We start from the raw sequence: 20,300 nt of genomic DNA, 5'->3' as shown, positions 1-20,300 counted from the left end.
TAATTGTCAATGTGATGCACTGTCTGCATACACATTAGTGTGCCTAGTCAGATGTGAGTCCAGACTTATTTGTTTATTTATTTTTAATTCTCTTGAGCGCAGCATCAGTCAAGGCTGATTATCTCAAAATTGATTAAGTGGCCAAATGAATTGGTCCATTACTAATATATTCAGATTTAATATGCAGGAGATTTTGTTTTACCGGATTGGAAGCCAGTTAGAAAATACCTCTACTGTTGTATGTTCACATGTTGTGTCAGATGTCACAACTTTTCCTTCTGCTCTGACTATCCTGCAGAAATACCATGAGGAATGTGCACCTGTAGAACCTGTTTGGAAGTTGCACAATAGCAGGGTTTTTTTTTTTTTAATGTCAAAACTTTCATAATCACTAATAAACTAGCTATCAAACATTACTTTGTATTTGATTTGTTCAGATATTCGAGGTGGAATGTAGGTTGTTTAAGTCAGTGCTAGGGCTCGGTACCGAACTTCGGTTCTTTTGTGACACCGACCGAAAGGCTTCAGTAATACCAAGTATCAAAACATGCCTCGTCTTTTGGTGCCAAGTTTCGGTATCCAGAGGTTAATCACACGCAAGAAGAGCTGTCCGCAGTCGTCGTCCTCTCAGCATTCAAGTCTGCCTGTGGACGTTAAAGAGCACAAGCAGCCTGATTCAAAATCACCATCGCACTCCGCTTCATCTGAGAGTACCAACGACGGTGCTGTGTTTGGGATAGCAACAGGTACATGCATCGCTTTGAAGCTTGAACCAATGAAGCACTGCTTCGGAGCAGTGCTTCATTGGTTCTTTGCTCCGCTGCTTTTTCTTCTTAACCCCTCCCAAAGCCATGAAAATATGTCAGTCATGAGTCACTTTTGTGCGGCTTAAAGTCACTAACTTGGGACTCTTGTTGCAAGAAAGAAACGAGAATCATCCTCCGTTCCGTTCTCAGCTTCAAACACTGCGCGGTTCTTTGCCGAGTCAAAGATAGAGTCCTGTCGGAATTAATAACTTTAAAGCGAATTCCCTTTTAAATCAAATGGCGCCTCTTTACAAACATTGTCAAACTGCAATCAAAATGTTTTTTTTTCCCTCCCAAAATGAGATGTCCTATGCTGACGTGCAGCAGGTGAGCTCAGGTCAGAGGTATGGAGACATTCATGCCAAAATGTGCAAATGTGCCAAAAATGCCAGACCACAATGGAACTAAACATTTATTGCTATCTTGTGCTAACCGTGTATTTTAATGGGCAAATACATATGTATTTTGTGCATTATTGTACTAAATAAATTCAGCCAGTTCAATCAATCGTGTCTGAAAGGAAATGCTTTTGACAAAAACTACAGAGTGTTTTCAAGTGTTCTTTTTCACTTGGAATGGAAAATGACCAAAGGTGAAAAATAAACAGGATTTGCACTATGTGTAATGTAAATGGTAAATAAATGGACTGCATTTATATAGCGCTTTTCCATCTGAATCAGACGCTCAAAGCGCTTTACAATTATGCCGCACATTCACCCCGATGTCAGGGTGCTGCCATACAAGGCGCTCACTACACACTGGGAGCAATAGGGGATTAAAGGCCTTGCCCAAGGGCCCTTAGTGATTTTCCAGTCAGGCGGGGATTTGAACCCATGATCTTCTGGACTCAAGCCCATGTACCCAAGCCAGTGTAATTTTCTTTTTGTTAGAATTGATCTTATAAATTGGGTATCGAAAAAAGTATCGTTCAGGAACGACACTTGGTGATATTTGGTACCGGTGTCGCAGACCGAACGGTCCATCCAGAAAAACCTGTCCGCCTTTTGCATCTGTGCATGTGTCATTTCGGACAACAGCACAGATGGAGTCTCTTCACCTAAAGCAATCAAATGGATTAATGGGATTATTAACCATCAGATGATAAAGGTTAAACCTCTTAAATCATTCTAATGTCGGTTTTAAGCAGAAACGATGCAGAATTCCGTGACACTTTAAAATGTCTGACGCTCAGTGAACGCATCAACTAGCAGCTCGTTTAGCTAAGGTGCTCTGATCGCTTCTGCCGCCTTTTATGATGAAATAATGCTGAATTTATGTGGAAATGACTGTTGTACTAAAGCTTCAGATATCTGTCACTTAGATAGATGATGACTGGAGTGCAGTTTGAAGCAGAAACGAGGAGTTAATCTGTTCGGTGTGTGACACTGCCGGTATCGAAAATTTTTGATTGATACCCAGCCCTAGTCAGTGCTATTTGAAAGTACAGTCAGGTCTGTATGCAGTACAGTAAGTAAGTAAGTAGACAGTGATACACTTTTATTTTTTGCCTCGACACCATGTCACCACCACAGTGGAGTTGAAATGAAAAGATCAATATGTGCTTATAGTGTAGAGTGTCAGCTTTAATTCAAGCTGTGTAACAAAAACACTGCATTAACCATTTAGGAGTTGCAGACATTTGTATGCCCCTCCTTTTTTAGAGCCCATCGATTATTTTTAATACAAATTATCACTTTTACAGCTAGTGCACGATTAATGAATGTTTGAGTGTAATTTAAGAACATATGCACAAGTTGAAAGATGGCTGACGCCTCATTGAAAGGAATGTGCACCTTGTGGAATGGTATGTTCCATCTTTCAACAAATGAAAATGTTCTTTCCATTGCACAAATGGAAAATATTTATTATATGTTTCATATGACACCACAATAGATCTGTCATTTGGTATGCAAATTCTTTCGGCTTCTACCTTTTTCACTTGGGATCACCACAGCATGTACATTTGGCACATTTTACATCTGATGCCCTTCCTGATGCAGATTACATGGAGAATGGCCATGGGTGGGCTTAAAACAGGAAGCTTTCGCTCTGAAAACAACTGCACTAACAGCCTGCTGCCCAATAATAGAGGCATCCCAACGGTGCTTCTGTTATTGGGCAGCATGAAATAGGACAAGCGTAACAGGGATAATTGATTAATTAAATACTATGAATAAATAAAAGGATTCAGTGACCCTTGGTAATCTTTATCAAATAAAAAAGACTTGACTTTGGTTTTAAAAAGTCTTGCCATTAGTTGATTTTATATCACATGATAACTAATTCCAAGCAGTGACTGCTGTGTACTGGAATGAGGAGTGTCCAAAGCACTTTACAGAGAGAATACTAAGGGACAATGGCTTAGCGCAGCTACTGTGGTGGGAGTTGTGAATGCTAATGGTTATGTATGTTATGTACTAGAGCATGACACGGGAGTGGATTTTCACTCCCGTCCCATCCCGCTCCCAGAAAAAAAATCCCATCCTGTCCCAATCCTGAACTAGAGTACAAAAATAAATCCCATCCCGTCCCACTGCTGTAAAGATGACTCCCAGTCCCATCCCGCTCCCACTCAAAATCAGTCCCACTCCCATCCCACTCCCGTATGTCTTGCGCCGTGATGATCAATCAGGGACTGAATATGTAGTGATGTGGAGATGTCTGGAGTTTGACTGAAGATGTGAACATGTCCTGTATCTGGTAGCAGCCTGTGAGCAGGACTTATGTATCTTTTGTCCTTTATTTCACAATTATGACAGAGTTTTTGGAGCGAGCAGCAGCCCCACAGCAGCAGGAGCGGAGTTTCTTTTTCTTTTTATGTTAAGTGCGCGTGCAGGCGAATCGTCCATGGAGATTATTTTCCTTATTAACTACACAGATGTATAATAAAACAAATGGTGACTGGTTTCTAAACACAATTATGACAGAGTTTTTGGTGGAAGAGCGAGCTGCAGCAAGCAGCGGAGTTTCTTTCTTTTTTTTTTTTTTAATTGTTTACATGTGCGCGTGTGAACGGGACAGTTGGTCCTCAAGTTGGGTCCTGCAGAGGTGGAAGGACCACTGAAAGCAGCCGTCATCCAGACGCAGCTCCTGCAGCAAATAATGATACTCTCTGTATTGGGAGCTTTCCACAACAACTCGCTCCGTGTGATCAAGGTCCGTCATGTTAACTTGACTGACAACCGGAGCTGGCGAGCGGAATGGAAGCTCCTCCTATTTGATGACGCACCAGGGTGAATTTTCGCAGCAAAAGCAGAGCGACACACCAGGTGAAAGAGGCGCGTCCGTCGCCATGCGACCCCCGCGAATTTGTAGCGTCTGATCGCGCCCGGTGTGAACACGGCATTAAATAGATGAAAATCATCATCTATTTTTGGCATTCCCGCTCCTGCCCACTCCCGTTCATTTATATTGCCATCCCATCCCAATTACGGGATTGATCAAATTTTGACTCCCATCCCACGGGAATCCCGCAGGAATCACGTGACCCGCGGGAGTTCCCGAAAAATGTCATCCTCTATTATGTACCTAGAGCATGGCCGTAAAGCATGTCATGTATGTAGTTAAGTTTAAGTTGTTTAATGCAGTCTTCCACAGGCAACATATTAATGGTTTTAAAATCATTTATCCCTATATAGGGTTTTTTCTTTTTTGTCAGGGGGTGGGGGGGGGGGGTGCACAAAAGAGAGTGAGTAACATTTTGAGTGGTCAGTAGACTATTCTTGAGTGTCTTGGTAAAGCCAGATTACTCCCAGTGCGGGAGGAACTCCTGCAACCAGCTAGTAGGTGAGCTTTAAGGAGTGCTGACTGTTGGTGTTTCTAGTATAAAATATTTCCAACCAAGATCTCATAATTACAAGATCTTGTAATTATGAAAGAAAATTAATTTACTCCATTTTGGAATAAGGCTGTAACATAACAAAATGTGGGGAAAGTGAAGCGTTGAAAAGCGCAGTGCATCCGGAAAGTATTCACTTACCTCGGATGTACTGTAATATTGACTCCGTCTTTAGTAGGAGAAGAAATAGTTTATTTTCCACAAGCTACTCTTGTATGGACTTAAGTTCGACAGAAAGTCGTTGCTCAATATCAGCTACATTTTTGCCAACTACAAGGAGTGCTGAATTGACTGCATATAACAGTAATAGACATTTTGCTGCAGTGGGCATATCGTTCACATATATGAGGAACAAGAAAGGACCCAGAATGAGAGGGAACCCCCAGACCACTTTAGCAGGTGGTGAAGTGACTGACTTCGACACACTGTAAGTTCCTTTGGCTGTTCCTTTGTTTTTACTCGGATTTTCCACAGCAGATCTGAGATGGCTCTGCATGCTGATTTGGCACAAGTTTTACACGAGATACCCTTCCTGACGCAACTCCGCGTTACATGGAGAAATGGGGAGAGGTGGGGTTGACCCGGGAACCTTCCACATTGAAACCAAGAGTACTAACCACTGCTGCCTATCAAATAAATAGCCTCCCAGTGGCTTCCAGTTTGTCTTTTGTTTTGTTTTTATTTTTTAGAAGAATACTATCTTCCACACTGTCAAAAGTTTTCTGTAGATCTAGAAGTACCATACCTGTGAAATCTGTTTTGATGAAATCCTTCAAATGAGCTAGGTGTCTTTGTGCGAAGGACGGAAACCTGACTGGTTCTTGTATAGGAGCTCTTGTTCTGTGAGATACTGATTTAGTTGCTCATCAACAGCTTTTTCAAATAGTTTGCTCACTATGCTTAGTGTTGTGACTGGTCGGTAGTTGCCTACTTCAGTTTTACTTTATTTTTCTTATATATTGGTGCGCTTTAATAGAGTGGAGATATTTGGAACCAGAGGAAAAGCACAAATTTAGAATTTGTGTGAGTTGTGAGGTTATGAACTCTGCACTATCGTTAAGAAAATTAGAAACAGTGTCTAAGCCAGGACATAACTGGGTCTGTTTGGGGTTCTAACTTTAAAATGTGATCAGTTAGGAAGCCTTAAAGGACATGTCGCACTGAAATCATAACAATTAAGATTTAGGCTGTTAGTGAGCTATCACTTTCAAATGGCAACTCAGAAGCTTCTTTTCGGACGGAGCAGGTTAATTTCCCTCTGTCAGTTAGTCGTTGGGATTTTTCTGCTCTTTCTAAAATGTACGTCACACGCGGAAAAATGCCAAAAATTGCAGAGTGAGATATTTTCCAGAAATGCACCTGCTAACGTTCAGAGTGAGAGGAATAAAATACATCAGTGATCACTAATTAGCACGTGTGTGCGGAGAGACTTGTAGTCATGAGTACTTTTATGCTGTCTTGCAACACGTTCTTTAAGTATGAAAAGGATTCAGGCTCTCATGATGTTATCAAACAAAAATGTAGGTTCTGATGTCAGTGTGGGATAGGGTAGAGGCAAATAAAAGGTGAAAATATACAAAAGAAAATACTAGTACAACACACATTAAAAAGTCTGTAAATGTAAATTGTATGGTATAACTTAAGAACCAAAGTCTATTGTATCTTATCTCACAGCTCCCACCCCTCCTTTTTATAAATCTTGGCTGCAGGTGAACAAGAGCGATGAAGAGCAGCAAGTGGAATGAAGTGACTCATCAAAGCTCTGCCCGCCAAGTTACTGGTCACAATGTTGCCACAGGTGCGTGACAGATTCTTTCAAATTCATGTTGTTTGTATGATCACTTTCTGTGAACTAGCAAATTAAATGTGCTGTAGAAGTTGTGTATATGGCAGGGCATTCTATGTCATCATTTATTTTTATTTTTGCCTTTTCGTAGAACTAACAACTGTTTGGGAAAGTTTGACTCAGACCAAGGCTGCTGTAAGTACACTTAGAGCCATTTTCAGCTGGGATTTATTTGTGGGGCAGAAGGCAGTTGTTTTGTATTTTTCTGCAACTGTAATAATTGGCCTTTTAAAAGTAAAAAAAAAATTGCAATTGCATGCTAATACACATACAGACCCAACACTGACTGTAGCCTTGAACTATGAAATTCCTAACTGGATGTGGCTGCACAATGGAATGGTCCAGCAAGTCCTGGACCATTCAGTATTTATTACTTGACGGCTCGGCACATTGTGTTTTACTTTGTGTGCAGACTCCAAAACACTGTTCAAAACATGGGTGTTTCAGAATAGTCAGAAGCACTGATCGCTAATTGGCAATGCAGGTAAATGGTTGGCACCATCCCCAACCACACGCTCCATCTGTTCAATTTTTCTTTCTCATTCTGTGGTGCATTTTGGTTATATTCATGGCTGGCTTCCTTTTCATGCAGTCTCTCCAAAACAAGGTTTCACAACATTTTGTAGCAGTGTTTAGAGTTATTTGCATTAACAACAAAAAGTGTTGGCAACATCACCAGCCACACACACTTAGAATTATTCTTAGAATTATTATTTATTTCTAAGAACACCAGAGAGATTTTTTCTTTAGGGCCCCTTCACACAATGCGAATTTGGTCGGTTTGCGCCTAAAGTACGCATGAAGCAGGAATCGTGTGCAAAACGTGTAAAATTGTAGCTGCCTCATACATCTGTTGCTACAGCTATTTGCGCACACCAGCGTCTGAAAGACAGAGTGTGCGCTGTGCGAGCCCATCAAACCCTCTCGCGGCAGGTGTTGGCCAAATTCCAGGTGACACACACTAACATCTAACATCGCTCGTTTGGCACTTAGAAAATTATGTGGCCATTCGCATCATTAACATGAGAGCAGACAGTCATTGTCGAGCTGGCAGTGAAGTTTGTCTAAGTGCCCCACGACTGTGAAGTTGCCAAGTGCACATGTGGCATGCCAGAGTGTCGGCTCCCCCAACACAACACGTGTGCTGTGTTTCGTGCATCTCTCATCTGATCACAAAGTGACATCTTGGTCTGTGCGCTGACAGGATAGGGGGTGTGGCTGGCTGCCCACAGCTGTTGAGACATCTCCGGTTCTGGACATCACAGCTGCAGCACATGTCCCGTTTTTTGACGAACGCGCGTGTGTGCGCTTGTGTGGAAATGCATAAAAACATAAAAACGGACCATCAGTCCGTTTGGACATGCAGCAGGCGATTTGAATGACAGCCCAACAGTATGACAAATACACCGCTTTCAGTCACGTATCAGCAGAAATACGCCTTACCAAACTCCATTTGGTCAGTTATCACAGCACTTTTGTTAGAAAATACGTTTATCTGCTTGTTGATTTTAGCCATTTCACACTTCTGTTACAAGATAGTGATTGTAGCACAGTGGTAAAGTTTCCATCTGGTAATCGGCGCGTGCGGGTTCAAATCCCATGAGTGTGTTTTTTTTTTTGTTTTTGTTTTTGTTTTAAACCACAGTTATTTAACCGCTGGGTTCTGTATTGCGTCCCCTTTTATGTATTATTTATATCAACCTAGTGATATTCACTAATTATACAGCTGGTTTTTATTTTGTATTCCTCCACATCAGCGGCGTGATGTGGTGCACCTCGTCTCAGCTGCAGCTGCTCGTACTGTGTTCCTGCTTGAAAGACACCATCACGTGCATGAACCGTTGCACCAGGATCGTGCACGCCTGCCCGTTGGCACGATATTTCGTGGTTTGCTCATACGAGCTGCTTTGCCGTGAGTCGCCTTGAGTTGTATGTATTTGGACGATGTGTGAATGGGCCCTTATCATTGTCGCCTATGTGCTTGCTCAGGGGGTTGGTAAGGTTAGACCTTACCCATGTGAAGCACCTTGGGGCAGTTTTGTTGTGATTTGGCAGTATATAAATAAAATGAATTGAGTTTAATTGAATTCTGCTGGCCCTTTGAGCCGTTACAGCTTTTTCTATCATGACCTGTTAGCACCCCTGTATGTATGATGTGTGTCTGTGTGTGTGTATGTTCAGCTGTGAGAGACAGAATCTTAAAAAAAAAAATCCAGAAAATCGCATTTTATGACTTTTAAATAATTAATTTGAGATGCACAAAGTGGAAGTGAGTGGAGAGAAACTGGCACAGTTTTAAATGATGGCAACATGTAGAATAGACTGTTACATTGAGCTGAAGTGAAATGTATTTTCTCTACTTAAAATTTACAACAAAATGTTTATTTTAGGAGGGTGCGAGAATGAAGTCTTATATTTCATTTTGTAAAGTCTGATGAGCTTTCTTTTTTACATAATGCAAAATGTCAATATCTGTTTCATTTCTCTGTAGTTGCGTCACATAGAAAACCGTTTAGATGCTACTCAAAGGACAGGGGTTTGCTTTGATTCGGTCTCAAGTTATCCCAACAAGAAATCCACCAGAACGGTTCCCTGTCAGGGTAAGTTATTGTATTACACCTGTGTATTTTCTGATCTCAATCCCCACCCCCACTATCAGACATTAACAAATCAAGTTATTAACTCTCTTGGGAAGTAATATTTGTTTTATGTTGTTTGTTGTTGTTGTTTAACCTTATTTTAATTATTTCAGATTATTGTACATTTTAATTGTTTCGTGGTTTTAATTTTCAGTTTACTTGGTGACATGGGGTTCTTTATTTAATTTTGCTATGGAGCCATGTTTAGCACTTATTTCCCTTCATTTTAGTGATTTAGAAATAAATTTATTATTGTCACATTTTATTTTTTTAATGAGATGATTTACGTTTATCTCAATCTCAGATGGATGGGAAGTAAATGGCATTGGAGGCTCTTCAAAGTACAGATGGCGTAGTCAGCAGAGTCCAGAGAATGGCAGCTCACGCAGCCCACTTCGAAACACCACCCAGCACAGCAATGTTCACGTGACTAGCAGTGTGGAGATGAAGGAACCGCTAGCCTCTTCCAGGTACCCATATTACAAACCTCTCATTAAAAACCTCTCATGAGTAATTTTAGTCATCTCTCAGCTGATCCATTGCTTTGTTTGGTTGTGAGATCATGCTGAGATTTTAATGTCTCTTCAATATTTTTGTATTGATGCATTTTGACAGTGTCATGATCCAGAAATGTGTCAGTTTGCATCATTAACCTGAAAAAGTATGCGACACCAATTTTACCATGTAACGTTAAAGTAATTCTGTGAATGCAAAATGTGTTTAGCATTTTCAACTCTACCTGGTAGGGATGTCCCCATCCTGTTGAAATGAGTGAAATTGGGCCTATCAAGGCATTTTGATTTTGCTTGATTGGTATCAGATAAATTAAACGTCACACAAGTCAGTGTGTTTCATCTCACTTCACTTAAGAAGTGTGATGCAGATAGAATGGAGGCAGCGCTCTGTCACTGCTACCTGCTGCATCACCACATTTGTGCTCTCCTTCAATTCTACTGGGAAAAAAGTTTATTTTACTCACACAGATTATTATCTGTGCATGTTCCAAATCACTCTGCTTCATAACTGGTGTAGATGGAGCAATAACAGACACTGCCTTGTCAGTGCAGCAGCTGTGCACATTTTAGAAGTATTTTTGAAGACATATTTTAAAGACATTTTTGCATCGAAGAAAAATAATATAATAATTATTTTAATCAGAATTAATGTATTTTAAACAATCAATATTACTCTGAATGTTCTAGTTTTACGATTAAATGTTGCAATAAATGGAACTGATAAGTCAGAGAAAATTAGTTCTGTAAAAATAAATTAAAAACATTAAGGAGCAGTTTTTTTTAATGCATTGCAGAACTGTTCATTTGTGGAAAAATAGACATTGGATTAACTTGAATATGCTTGGAGAGTGAAAGTAAAAACAAATAACATACTAATTACTAATATACGAGGTCTGTGAGAAAAGTATCGGACCTTTTTATTTTTTTCAAAAACTATATGGATTTGAATCACGTGCGATTACACCAGCCAACCTTGAACCCTCGTGCGCATGCGTGAGTTTTTTCACGCCTGTCGGTTGCGTCATTCGCCTGTGGGCAGGCTTTGAGTGAGCACTGGTCCACCCCTCCCGTCGGAATTCCTTTGTCTGAGAACTTGCGTCGCGCGTCGGCACCCAGCCGCTCATGACACGGCGCCACAGGAAAACACCTCCATTGGAAGCCTTACGGGACAAGTTCGAACATGCCCAGCTGTTAAACAATTTCTCGGATACTCACTCGACTGAAAGCCATCAAAAGCCACCTGAATCTTTCGAATGGTTTCCAATACGGAGGTGTTTCTCTGTGCCGCCGCGTGAATCCGTCCACACGTCTTTCATTACAAAATCTCCTTTAACAGTGGAATGTCCAGATAAACTGCTGATCCCGACCTCTTCTGAAACTTCTCTGCTCTCTCACGATGTCCTGCATCAACAGAGGCTTAAATTTGGAAGTTTTCAGCTTGAAACAGGCTGACGACGGCGGCTCGAGGTGCGGCGCGCCGTCCGGCGCCGTGGGCTGTCCTTAAAGCGATAGTAACACTCCTTAATCTCTCATCAGCCGTTAAAATTTTCACCGAAAACCATATGAATTTCTCGAATGGTGTCCACGTAGATGTGTCTCACAGTTTCTGAAAAAATTTTGATCAAGCAAAGCGGCAGTCTCTCAGCAAGTTCTCAGACAAAGGAATTCCGACGGGAGGGGTGGACCAGTGCTCACTCAAAGCCTGCCCACAGGCGAATGACGCAACCGACAGGCGTGAAAAAACTCACACATGCGCATGAGGGTTCAAGGTTGGCTGATGTAATCGCATGTGATTCAAATCCATATAGTTTTTGAAAAAAATAAAAAGGTACGATACTTTTCTCACAGACCTCGTACAATAATAATAATACAACCCCAATTCCAATGAAGTTGGGACGTTGTGTAAAATGTAAATAAAAACGGACTACAATGATTTGCAAATCCTTTTCAACCTATATTTAGTTGAATACTCCACAAACACAAGATATTTAATGTTCAAACTGACAGACTTTTTTGTTTTTGTGCAAATATTTGCTCATTTTGAAATGGATGCCTGCAACACATTTCAAAAAAGCTGGTACAGGGGCAAGAAAAGACTGGGAAAGTTGATGAATGCTCAAAGAACACCTCTTTGGATCATTCCACAGGTGAACAGGTTAATTAGAAATAGGTGAGTGTCATGATTGGGTATAAAAGGAGCATCCCGAAAAGGCTCAGCCATTCACAAGCAAAGATGGGGCGAGGATCACCACTTTGTGAACAACTGCGTGAAAAATTATTCCAACAGTTTAAGAACAGTGTTTCTCAATGTTCAATTGCAAGGAATTTAGGGATTCCATCATCTACAGTCCATAATATAATCAGAAGATTCAGAGAATCTGGAGAACTTTCTACATGTAAGCAGCAAGGCCGAAAAACCAGCATTGAATGCCTGTGACCTTCGATCCCTCAGGTGGCACTGCATTAAAAACCGACATCATTGTGTAAATTATCTTACCGCGTGAGCTCAGGAACACTTCAGAAAACCATTGTGTTAACACAGTTTGTCGCTGCATCTACAAGTGCAAGTTAAAACTCTACCATGCAAAGTGAAAACCATACATCAACAACATCCAGAAACGCCGCCGCCTTCTCTGGGCCCGAGCTCATTTGAAATGAACAGACGCAAAGTGGAAAAGTGTGCTGTGGTCTGATGAGTCCACATTTCAAATTGTTTTTGGAAATCATGGACGTCATGTCCTCTGGACAAAAGAGAAAAAAGACCATCCAGATTGTTGCCAGCGGAAAGCTCAAAAGCCAGCAATATGGGCTTTTGTTACTGCCCATGGTATGGGTAACTTACACATCTGTGATGGCATCATCAATGCTGAAAGGTACATCCACATGCTGCCATCAAAGCAACATCTTTTCCAGGGACGTCCCTGCTTATTTCAGCAAGACAATGCCAAGCCACATTCTGCACGTGTTACAACAGCGTGGCTTCGTAGTAAAAGAGTGCGGGTACTAGACTGGCCTGCCTGCAGTCCAGACCTGTCGTCCATTGAAAATGTGTGGCGCATTATGAAGTACAAAATACAACAATGAAGACCCCGGACTGTTGAACAACTGAAGTCGTACATCAAGCAAGAATGGTAAAGAATTCCATGTACAAAGCTTCAAAAATTAGTGTCCTCAGTTCCCAAACGCTTATTGAGTGTTGTTAGAAGGAAAGATGATGTAACACAGTGGTAAACATACCACTGTCCCAGCTTTTTTGAAACGTGTTACAGGCATCCATTTCAAAATGAGCAAATATTTGCACAAAAGCAATAAAGTTTATTAGTTTGAACATTAAATATCTTGTCTTTGTGGTGTATTCAATTGAATATAGGTTGAAGAGGATTTGTGAATTATTGTATTCTGTTTTTATTTACATTTTACACAATGTCCCAACTTCATTGGAATTGGGGTTGTAATTAGTATACTAATAAAGTATTGGATTATATGCTGATACCCAATATTAAATGACTTGAATTGGGGCCTGATCAGGACATCTCTGCCGCCTGACAAGATTCATGAACAAGCTTTATTGAGAAGCTGACTGTCACAGGGTTAGTCATTGAACAATTCTTTTCAAAAGATTATATTTATTTACTGTATAGTTTGCTCTATCAAACTCCTGCTTACTGCTTTGTGTTTTTTACAAGTTTAATTTAAGTGGTAAATTACTTATTAAATATGTGAAGCAATAATTAATGCAAGTGTTTAAGAAAGTTACACAAGAAATGTGCATAATGCATTTTTGTTATAAATTGTAACATTTAAAATTACTTTTTTGTATCATCAAGGGTTTGTGAATGATACAGCATCACGCTGCACAGTTTGTTTTATGGCATGAAGAAGACAGATTAACAAATTATTGAGACTGTTGCTTTGTTTGATAAAAATTTTTTCAAAACTGTAAGGCACAACTGAGTGGACACCATTCAATAAATTCAGCTGGTTTTCGGTAAAAATTTTAACGGCTGATGAGAGATTTTGGTCTGGTAGTGTCGCTTTAAGGACGGTCCACGGCGCCTGACAGCGATCTGCGCTTTGAGGCGGCAGCGTCTCGCCGTTTCAAGTTGAAAACTTCCACATTTCAGGCTCTGTTGACGCAGTAAGTCGTCAGAGAACAGAGAACTTTCAGAAGAAGTCGGCATGAGGAGTTTATTCGGACATTCCATTGTTAACGATCATTTTGTAATGAAAGAACGTGCGGGCAGAGTCGCATGTCGGGCTGGACCCGACCGCGGGGGGTCGCGGCAGGAAAAACACCTCCGTTGGAAATCTTAACGGGCAAGTTGGAACATGCCCAAGCTGTTAAACAATTTCTCAGTTACTCACTTGTTGAAAGCCATTAAAAGCTGCCTGAATTCTACAAATGGTTTTCAACACGGAGGTGTTTTTCCTGTCGCAGCGCACACAGATTTGCCGAGTCGTCACGGAAACGACTCGGCGAATTTGCGCGTACGTCTTTCATTAAAAAAAAAAGTCCTTAAACAGTGGAATGTCCGCATAAATTCCTCATGCCGGCCTCTTCTGAATCTTCTCTGTTCTCTCACGATGTCCTGGGTGAATTAAGCCTTAAATTAGGATGTTTTCAGCTCGAAACAGGCCGACGACAGCGCCTGGAAGCGCTGCAGGACGTCCCGCTCCGTGGGAAGTCCTTACACCGACAGAAACACCCCATAATCTCTCATCAGCCGTTAAACTTTTCACAGAAAACCATCTTAATTTCTCGAATAGTGTCCACTCGGATATTCCTCACAGGTCCAGAAAAAATTTTGATAAAGCAACGCGCGCCGTCTCGAGCAGCGTGTGAAACAAAGGAATTCAGCCGAGAGGGCGGGACCACATCTCACTCAAGGCCTGCCCACAGGGAAATGACGTCACCGACACGCGTGAAAAAACTCACGCATGCGCACGAGGGTTCAAGCATGATTGGTGTAATCGCATGTCATTCAAATCCATATAGTTAAAAAGAAAAAATAAATAAACGGGTCGGTTTATTATCTAAGAGACCTCGTATATATGTATGTATGTATGTATGTATGTATATATATATATATATATATATATATATACGAGGGTAGGCTGAAAAGTTCTAAGGCTCCCCATGAAGGAGTAATGCATTAACTGCATTATAGTGAGCCTTAGAACTTTTCAGCCTATGCTTGTGTGTGTGTGTGTGTATGTATTATATATATATATATATATATAAAATTTCACACTTTTATAGTTATCTTTACAATGAAAGTGTGTTAAGAAATTTGTTCTAGTAGTCTATGATGACTTTTTCACCTTTTTTCAGCATCATTATATGCAAATATTGCCGTTTTGTGCTTGTCCCACACCCAGACTTTTGATCTTCAATGATAAAAATGAATGGTAAAGAAACGGTTTTTTTTCTAATGTTTTAAAATATCTCTGAATAAAATATCAGTAAAATAATCAAAACATAATTGGGGTATTCAATGTCATACAACTGTTGTGATTTTTTTTTTTTAAACAAAATGTAGTTGTCCCACACTATTGCCGTAATTTCCACCACAACACTGTAATGTCCCTGAACAGTTTGTATGAAAGATTGTTTCGGTAGTTTCTATGGAAATAAACAGTGACATCAGAGCACATGTATGTAGCGCCAAATCACTACAAACAGTTGCCCCAAGGCACTTTATATTGTAAGGCAGTGGTATGGTGGAAATTACATTTACAAGGCCAATAGTGATAGATATATATATCCTTTTTGATGTTTTAACCCTTTATCTTTTACACCACATGATCAGTGTAACCTCCTCATCTGAAGTTTCCTACAAAACAAATCATCCGTCTCCAGTTTTCTGGAAAACCACCTAGCAAATTCAAGTTTCTTCGATGTTTGCTGGGGAGTTACTTCGGTCTGAGACTGAATTTTGTATGTTAAGAGATGCAAGTCAGCCCTTAAGATGCATTGCACTTAACTCGACAATTTTTGTTCTCTGAATTAGGGTCAACTGTGGCATTTTTCCTGGACTTTGTCTTGCAGAACAAAATTTAGGATTCCCGAAATGAGGAAAAACACCATTATTTCCCAGTAAAACCATTTCTTAGAATTCATATTTCAGAGTGCGTTTGGGTACATTTTTTGAGACGCTCTATATAGTGCATCCGGAAAGTATTCACAGCACTTCACTTTTTCCACATTTTGTTATGTTACGGCCCTATTCTAAAATTAAGTAAATTCATTTTTTTTTCCTTCAAAATTCTGCTCACAACACCCCATAATGACAACCTTTTTTTTTTTTTTTTTTTTTTTTTTTTTTTTTTTTTTTTTTAAGTTTAGCAGCTTTATTAAATCACATATACATATCACACCCTTTGCTCAGTACTTTGTTGATGCACTTTTGGTAGCAATTACAGGCTCAAGTCTTCTTGAATATGTTGCCACAAGCTTGGTGCACCTATCTTTGGGCAGTTTTGCCCATTTCTCTTTGCACTACCTGGATGCCCCTCCCATGTGTGATGGGTTCAAATTTATACTGGTGCCTCCCCCTCCCAAAAACGGTCAAATCAAAATGGACTTTTACTTTTGGGGTCCACAAAAAGACCATGAGTCAAGCCGAATCACAACTTACACATAAGTGAGTTTATGGGGCTTAGCTGTATATGACAAGTCATGGGATGGATACATGAACATTTCCAAGTCACTTAATACATCCTGTGCTTCATTTACTCCAGTCATAAAGAAACACAAATGGTATTGTGCTGTATGGTAAATCTGTCCTGAGTAGAAAGTTCTTATACAGTTCTTGGGAGTACTGGGAAGCCATCACAACACAATGAGAACTCTGACACAGTGTGGATATGATTAGAGAAACTGATGAAAATGCAACATTTATCTGCTGCATCACCAGTTATCCAGCTTCATGGTGGTGTGGTGCATATAATTATTTTCTTCAAAAATGAAAATATTATATTTCAACTCCAGTTTGCCAGAAGGCACATAAAAGACTCAAGCCTAGATTTGATCTGTTGCCTTGTATTGAAAGCCTTCTCTGAGGTTTTCCCTTTACCCCACCTTGAATGTCTGCAATTATGTACTGTCATTAATAAAAGTAACTTGAAATTAGCATTACCAATAATTATTTTGAATTTGAATTTTTTTGCAGATCTGAAATAAAGGCAGCATTTTGAGCACAGGGAAGTCTTTCCTGCATAGCCACATGACCACCCAGAAATGTGTTTTTATGTGGATTTTTATTGCGTAGTGTATTTAAAGTCAGTCTTGATCCCTTATGATTTGGTTTGTGTCTAGAGAGGCCATCCCTCCAACTGTTTCCTCATCTCAGCTTGGGACCTTCAATCTTCACTCAGTACCAGCAGCTTTGGACCCATTCTCTCCAGCTCAGTCAGATCATCTGCTCCACAAGCCAGCCCACCTTAGAGATATCAGGGATAAACCCACAGTCAGTGACCCAGACAGCACATGCTCCTTTGCTCCAGAGAGCACTGAGGTCTGCTACCTCAATGATCATCTAGACCCAAACACCCCGAAGACAAATGAACAGTCTTTACTGGAAATTGTAAGAGACCCTGCAAGGGTGGGAGCTATAGAGGATGTCACACTTGAAACGCAGGGATCTCAGAACATGCAGGGCAAAACCTCAACTTCTTGCCTAATGTCAGCCTCAGAAGCTGTGCACCAGGTGGAGGGCACTGCCTGCCCCATCAGTGATTCAGGTTCCCAGCAGTTAGGGAATGTAAGACTATATCAGCCTAACGATAAGCTGGAAAAGCTCAAAGAACGTATTCGTAGGCAGCGACAACATCTGGAGGAGGCTGCAGAAGAAGACAAGCTGTTACGGTATTTGGAAAAACCCATACCAGGACCTGGGGAGAGCAGCAGCCATGGAACTAAATCTATGCCCATGACTAAAATACGAAAAGTAACAACGGCACTGCCTGCACCAGTATACAAAGGTATCTTAACCATCATGTCTGTTTAATGCTCTTAACATGCTCAGTTGGTTGACGTTTTACATAAAATAAAATATGATATTTTTGATGTTGTGGGAATTCAGATTTACACCTTATAGTGTGAAAACAGGATGCCATACCTCAGATTTTTTTCTCACAGTGTCCTTTTGTTCTCAGGTTTCAGTGTTAAAGAGACAAAGCTCCTGACCTCTGAGAGGAAAGAAAGGAAGGAGGAGGAAGAGGAGGAGTTCCATAACCTCAACAGAGACATGTTAAGAGAAAGAGATGTGTCACGGCTGTTTGGTGAGCTTGCTGGTATAGGAGACACACACTTTCACAACAACATTTTCTTCTCATTGCCATGTTTTGTTATTTCACTTTGTATGTGAAGTGTTTGAATGTCTTTAATTTCCAGAATCTCGTTGAGTTTTTTTGTGATGGTGGCACGTTTTAATAGCTGATTTTACTGTAAGCTTTATGCAAGATATGTTAGGTTTACAACCCCAGTTCCAATGAAGTTTGGACGTTGTGTAAAATGTAAATTTAAAAACGGAATACAATGATTTGCAAATCCTCTACAATCTATATTCATTTGAATACACCACAAAGACAAGATATTTAATGTTCAAACTGATAAACTTTATTGTTTTAGTGCAACACGTTTAAAAAAGCTGGGACAGTGGTATGTTTACCACTGTGTTACATCACCTTTCCTTCTAACAACACTCAATAAGCATTTGGGAACTGAGGACACTAATTGTTGAAGCTTTGTAGGTGGAATTCTTTCCCATTCTTGCTTGATGTACGACTTCAGTTGTTCAACAGTCCTGGGTCTCCGTTGTCATATTTTGCACTTCATAATGCGCCATACATTTTCAATGGGTGACAGGTCGGGACTGCAGGCAGGCCAGTCTAGTACCCACACTCTTTTACTACGAAGCCACGCTGTTGTAACACATATAGAATGTGGCTTGGCATTGTCTTGCTGAAATAAGCAGGGACATCCCCGAAAAAGACATTGCTTGGATGGCAGCATGTGTTGCTCCAAAACCTGGATGGGCCTTTCAGCATTGATGGTGCCATCACAGATGTGTAAGTTGCCCATGCCATGGGCACTAACATACCCCCATACCATCACAGATGCTGGCTTTTGAACTTTGCGCTGGTAACAATCTGGACGGTCTTTTTCCTCTTTTGTCCGGAGGACACGTCATCCATGATTTCCAAAAACAATTTGAAACGTGGACTCATCAGACCACAGCACACTTTTCCACTTTGCATCTGTCCATTTCAAATGAGCTAGGGCCCAGAGAAGGCAGCTGCGTTTCTGGATGTTGTTGATGTGTGGCTTTCGCTTTGCATGGTCGAGTTTTAACTTGCACTTGTAGATGCAACAACGAACTGTGTTAACTGACAATGGTTTTCTGAAGTGTTCCTGAGCCCACGCGGTAAGATCCTTTATACAATGATGTTGGTTTTGAATGCAGTGCCGCCTGAGGGATCGAAGGTCACCGGCATTCAGTGTTGTTTTTTGGCCTTGCCGCTTACGTGTCGAAAGTTCTCCAGATTCTCTGAATCTTCTGATCATTTTATGGACTATAGATGATGGAATCCCTAAATTCCTTACATTTGAACATTGAGAAACATTGTTCTAAAACTGTTAAACTATTTTTTTACGCAGTTGTTCACAAAGTGGTGATCCTCGCACCATCTTTGCTTCTGAATGGCTGAACGTTTTAGGGATGCTCCTTTTATACCCAATCATGACACTCACCTGTTTCCAATTAGGTGTTCTTTGAGCATTTATCAACTTTGCCAGTCTTTTTTTGCCCCGTCCCAACGTTTTTGAAATGTGTTGCAGGCATCCATTTAAAAAAAAAAAAAAAAAAAAAACGGATTTTTGTACAAAAACAACAAAGTCTATCAGTGTGAACTTTGTGGTGTCTTTGTGGTGTATTCAATTTAATATGGGTTGAAGAAGATTTTCAAGTTATCGTATTCTGTTTTTATTTACATTTTACATAATGTCCCAACTTCATTGGAATTGGGGTTGTAATATGTAGCAGATAGTTATTATTATTAATAATAATAATGTGTCATAGTATGAAAAATGGTAGTTAACATATTTATGGATGTTGCTGTGTAATGAGTCCATTATTAGTCTGTAACTAAATCTGCAACAGCAGCTCAAAAGACAATTTCCTAATGTTCAAAGTTAGAAATTGGTCTTTCAAGCTCTGTCTCTTACTGTCTGCATCTGTTATTTATGTATAGAAGTTCCGGCTCGCAAACAACAACAGCAGAGGGAATGGAGAGCAGTTAGGTCCAATGAGAAGATGTCTCCTAAACCAGTCAGGAAGGTTTCTACTGGCTTAAATGCAAAATCAGGTATCCTCAGCATCTGCTTTGTCAAAGGGGCAACCATTCATCAATTTATTTATTTATTTATGATATTGGTAAAGCTAAGCACATGGAAGAGTGCGCCAGTGTTTGATTAGATGTCATTGTGTCCTGTTGAACCCTTTTGTTTATGCCCTGCTATTCTCTGCTTGTATTTAGTGTATTAATTTTAGCTGTTGAGGCTGTGTTGAGTCTTTTGTCATTGGAGTCGTATCCAGTGTGCTTCAACTACTTCATCATTCAAAGCAGACTACTGTCACCATGCGCTTTTTATGT

General features: G+C 40.4%; 1 protein-coding gene across 3 annotated transcripts in view; it reads left to right on the top strand.

Moving 5' to 3' along the window:
* Positions 1-20,300, top strand: part of cep350 (centrosomal protein 350) — a 127,496-nt gene that overhangs the window by 22,253 nt on the left and 84,943 nt on the right. For all 3 annotated transcript variants that reach the window (XM_034179685.1, XM_034179684.1, XM_034179683.1), the window contains exons 2-8: positions 6,354-6,442; positions 6,582-6,625; positions 8,982-9,090; positions 9,434-9,599; positions 16,963-17,627; positions 17,802-17,939; positions 19,899-20,012. In XM_034179685.1, the coding sequence (XP_034035576.1) occupies positions 6,367-6,442; positions 6,582-6,625; positions 8,982-9,090; positions 9,434-9,599; positions 16,963-17,627; positions 17,802-17,939; positions 19,899-20,012 (1,312 nt within the window). In that variant the 5' untranslated portion in view covers positions 6,354-6,366. The remainder of the gene's footprint in view (positions 1-6,353; positions 6,443-6,581; positions 6,626-8,981; positions 9,091-9,433; positions 9,600-16,962; positions 17,628-17,801; positions 17,940-19,898; positions 20,013-20,300) is intronic.

This window comes from Thalassophryne amazonica, chromosome 10, assembly GCF_902500255.1.
Source record: "Thalassophryne amazonica chromosome 10, fThaAma1.1, whole genome shotgun sequence".
NCBI lineage: Eukaryota > Metazoa > Chordata > Actinopteri > Batrachoidiformes > Batrachoididae > Thalassophryne > Thalassophryne amazonica.
Note: the sequence above shows the minus strand (reverse complement) of the source record. Positions and strands in the feature narration are given on the sequence as shown.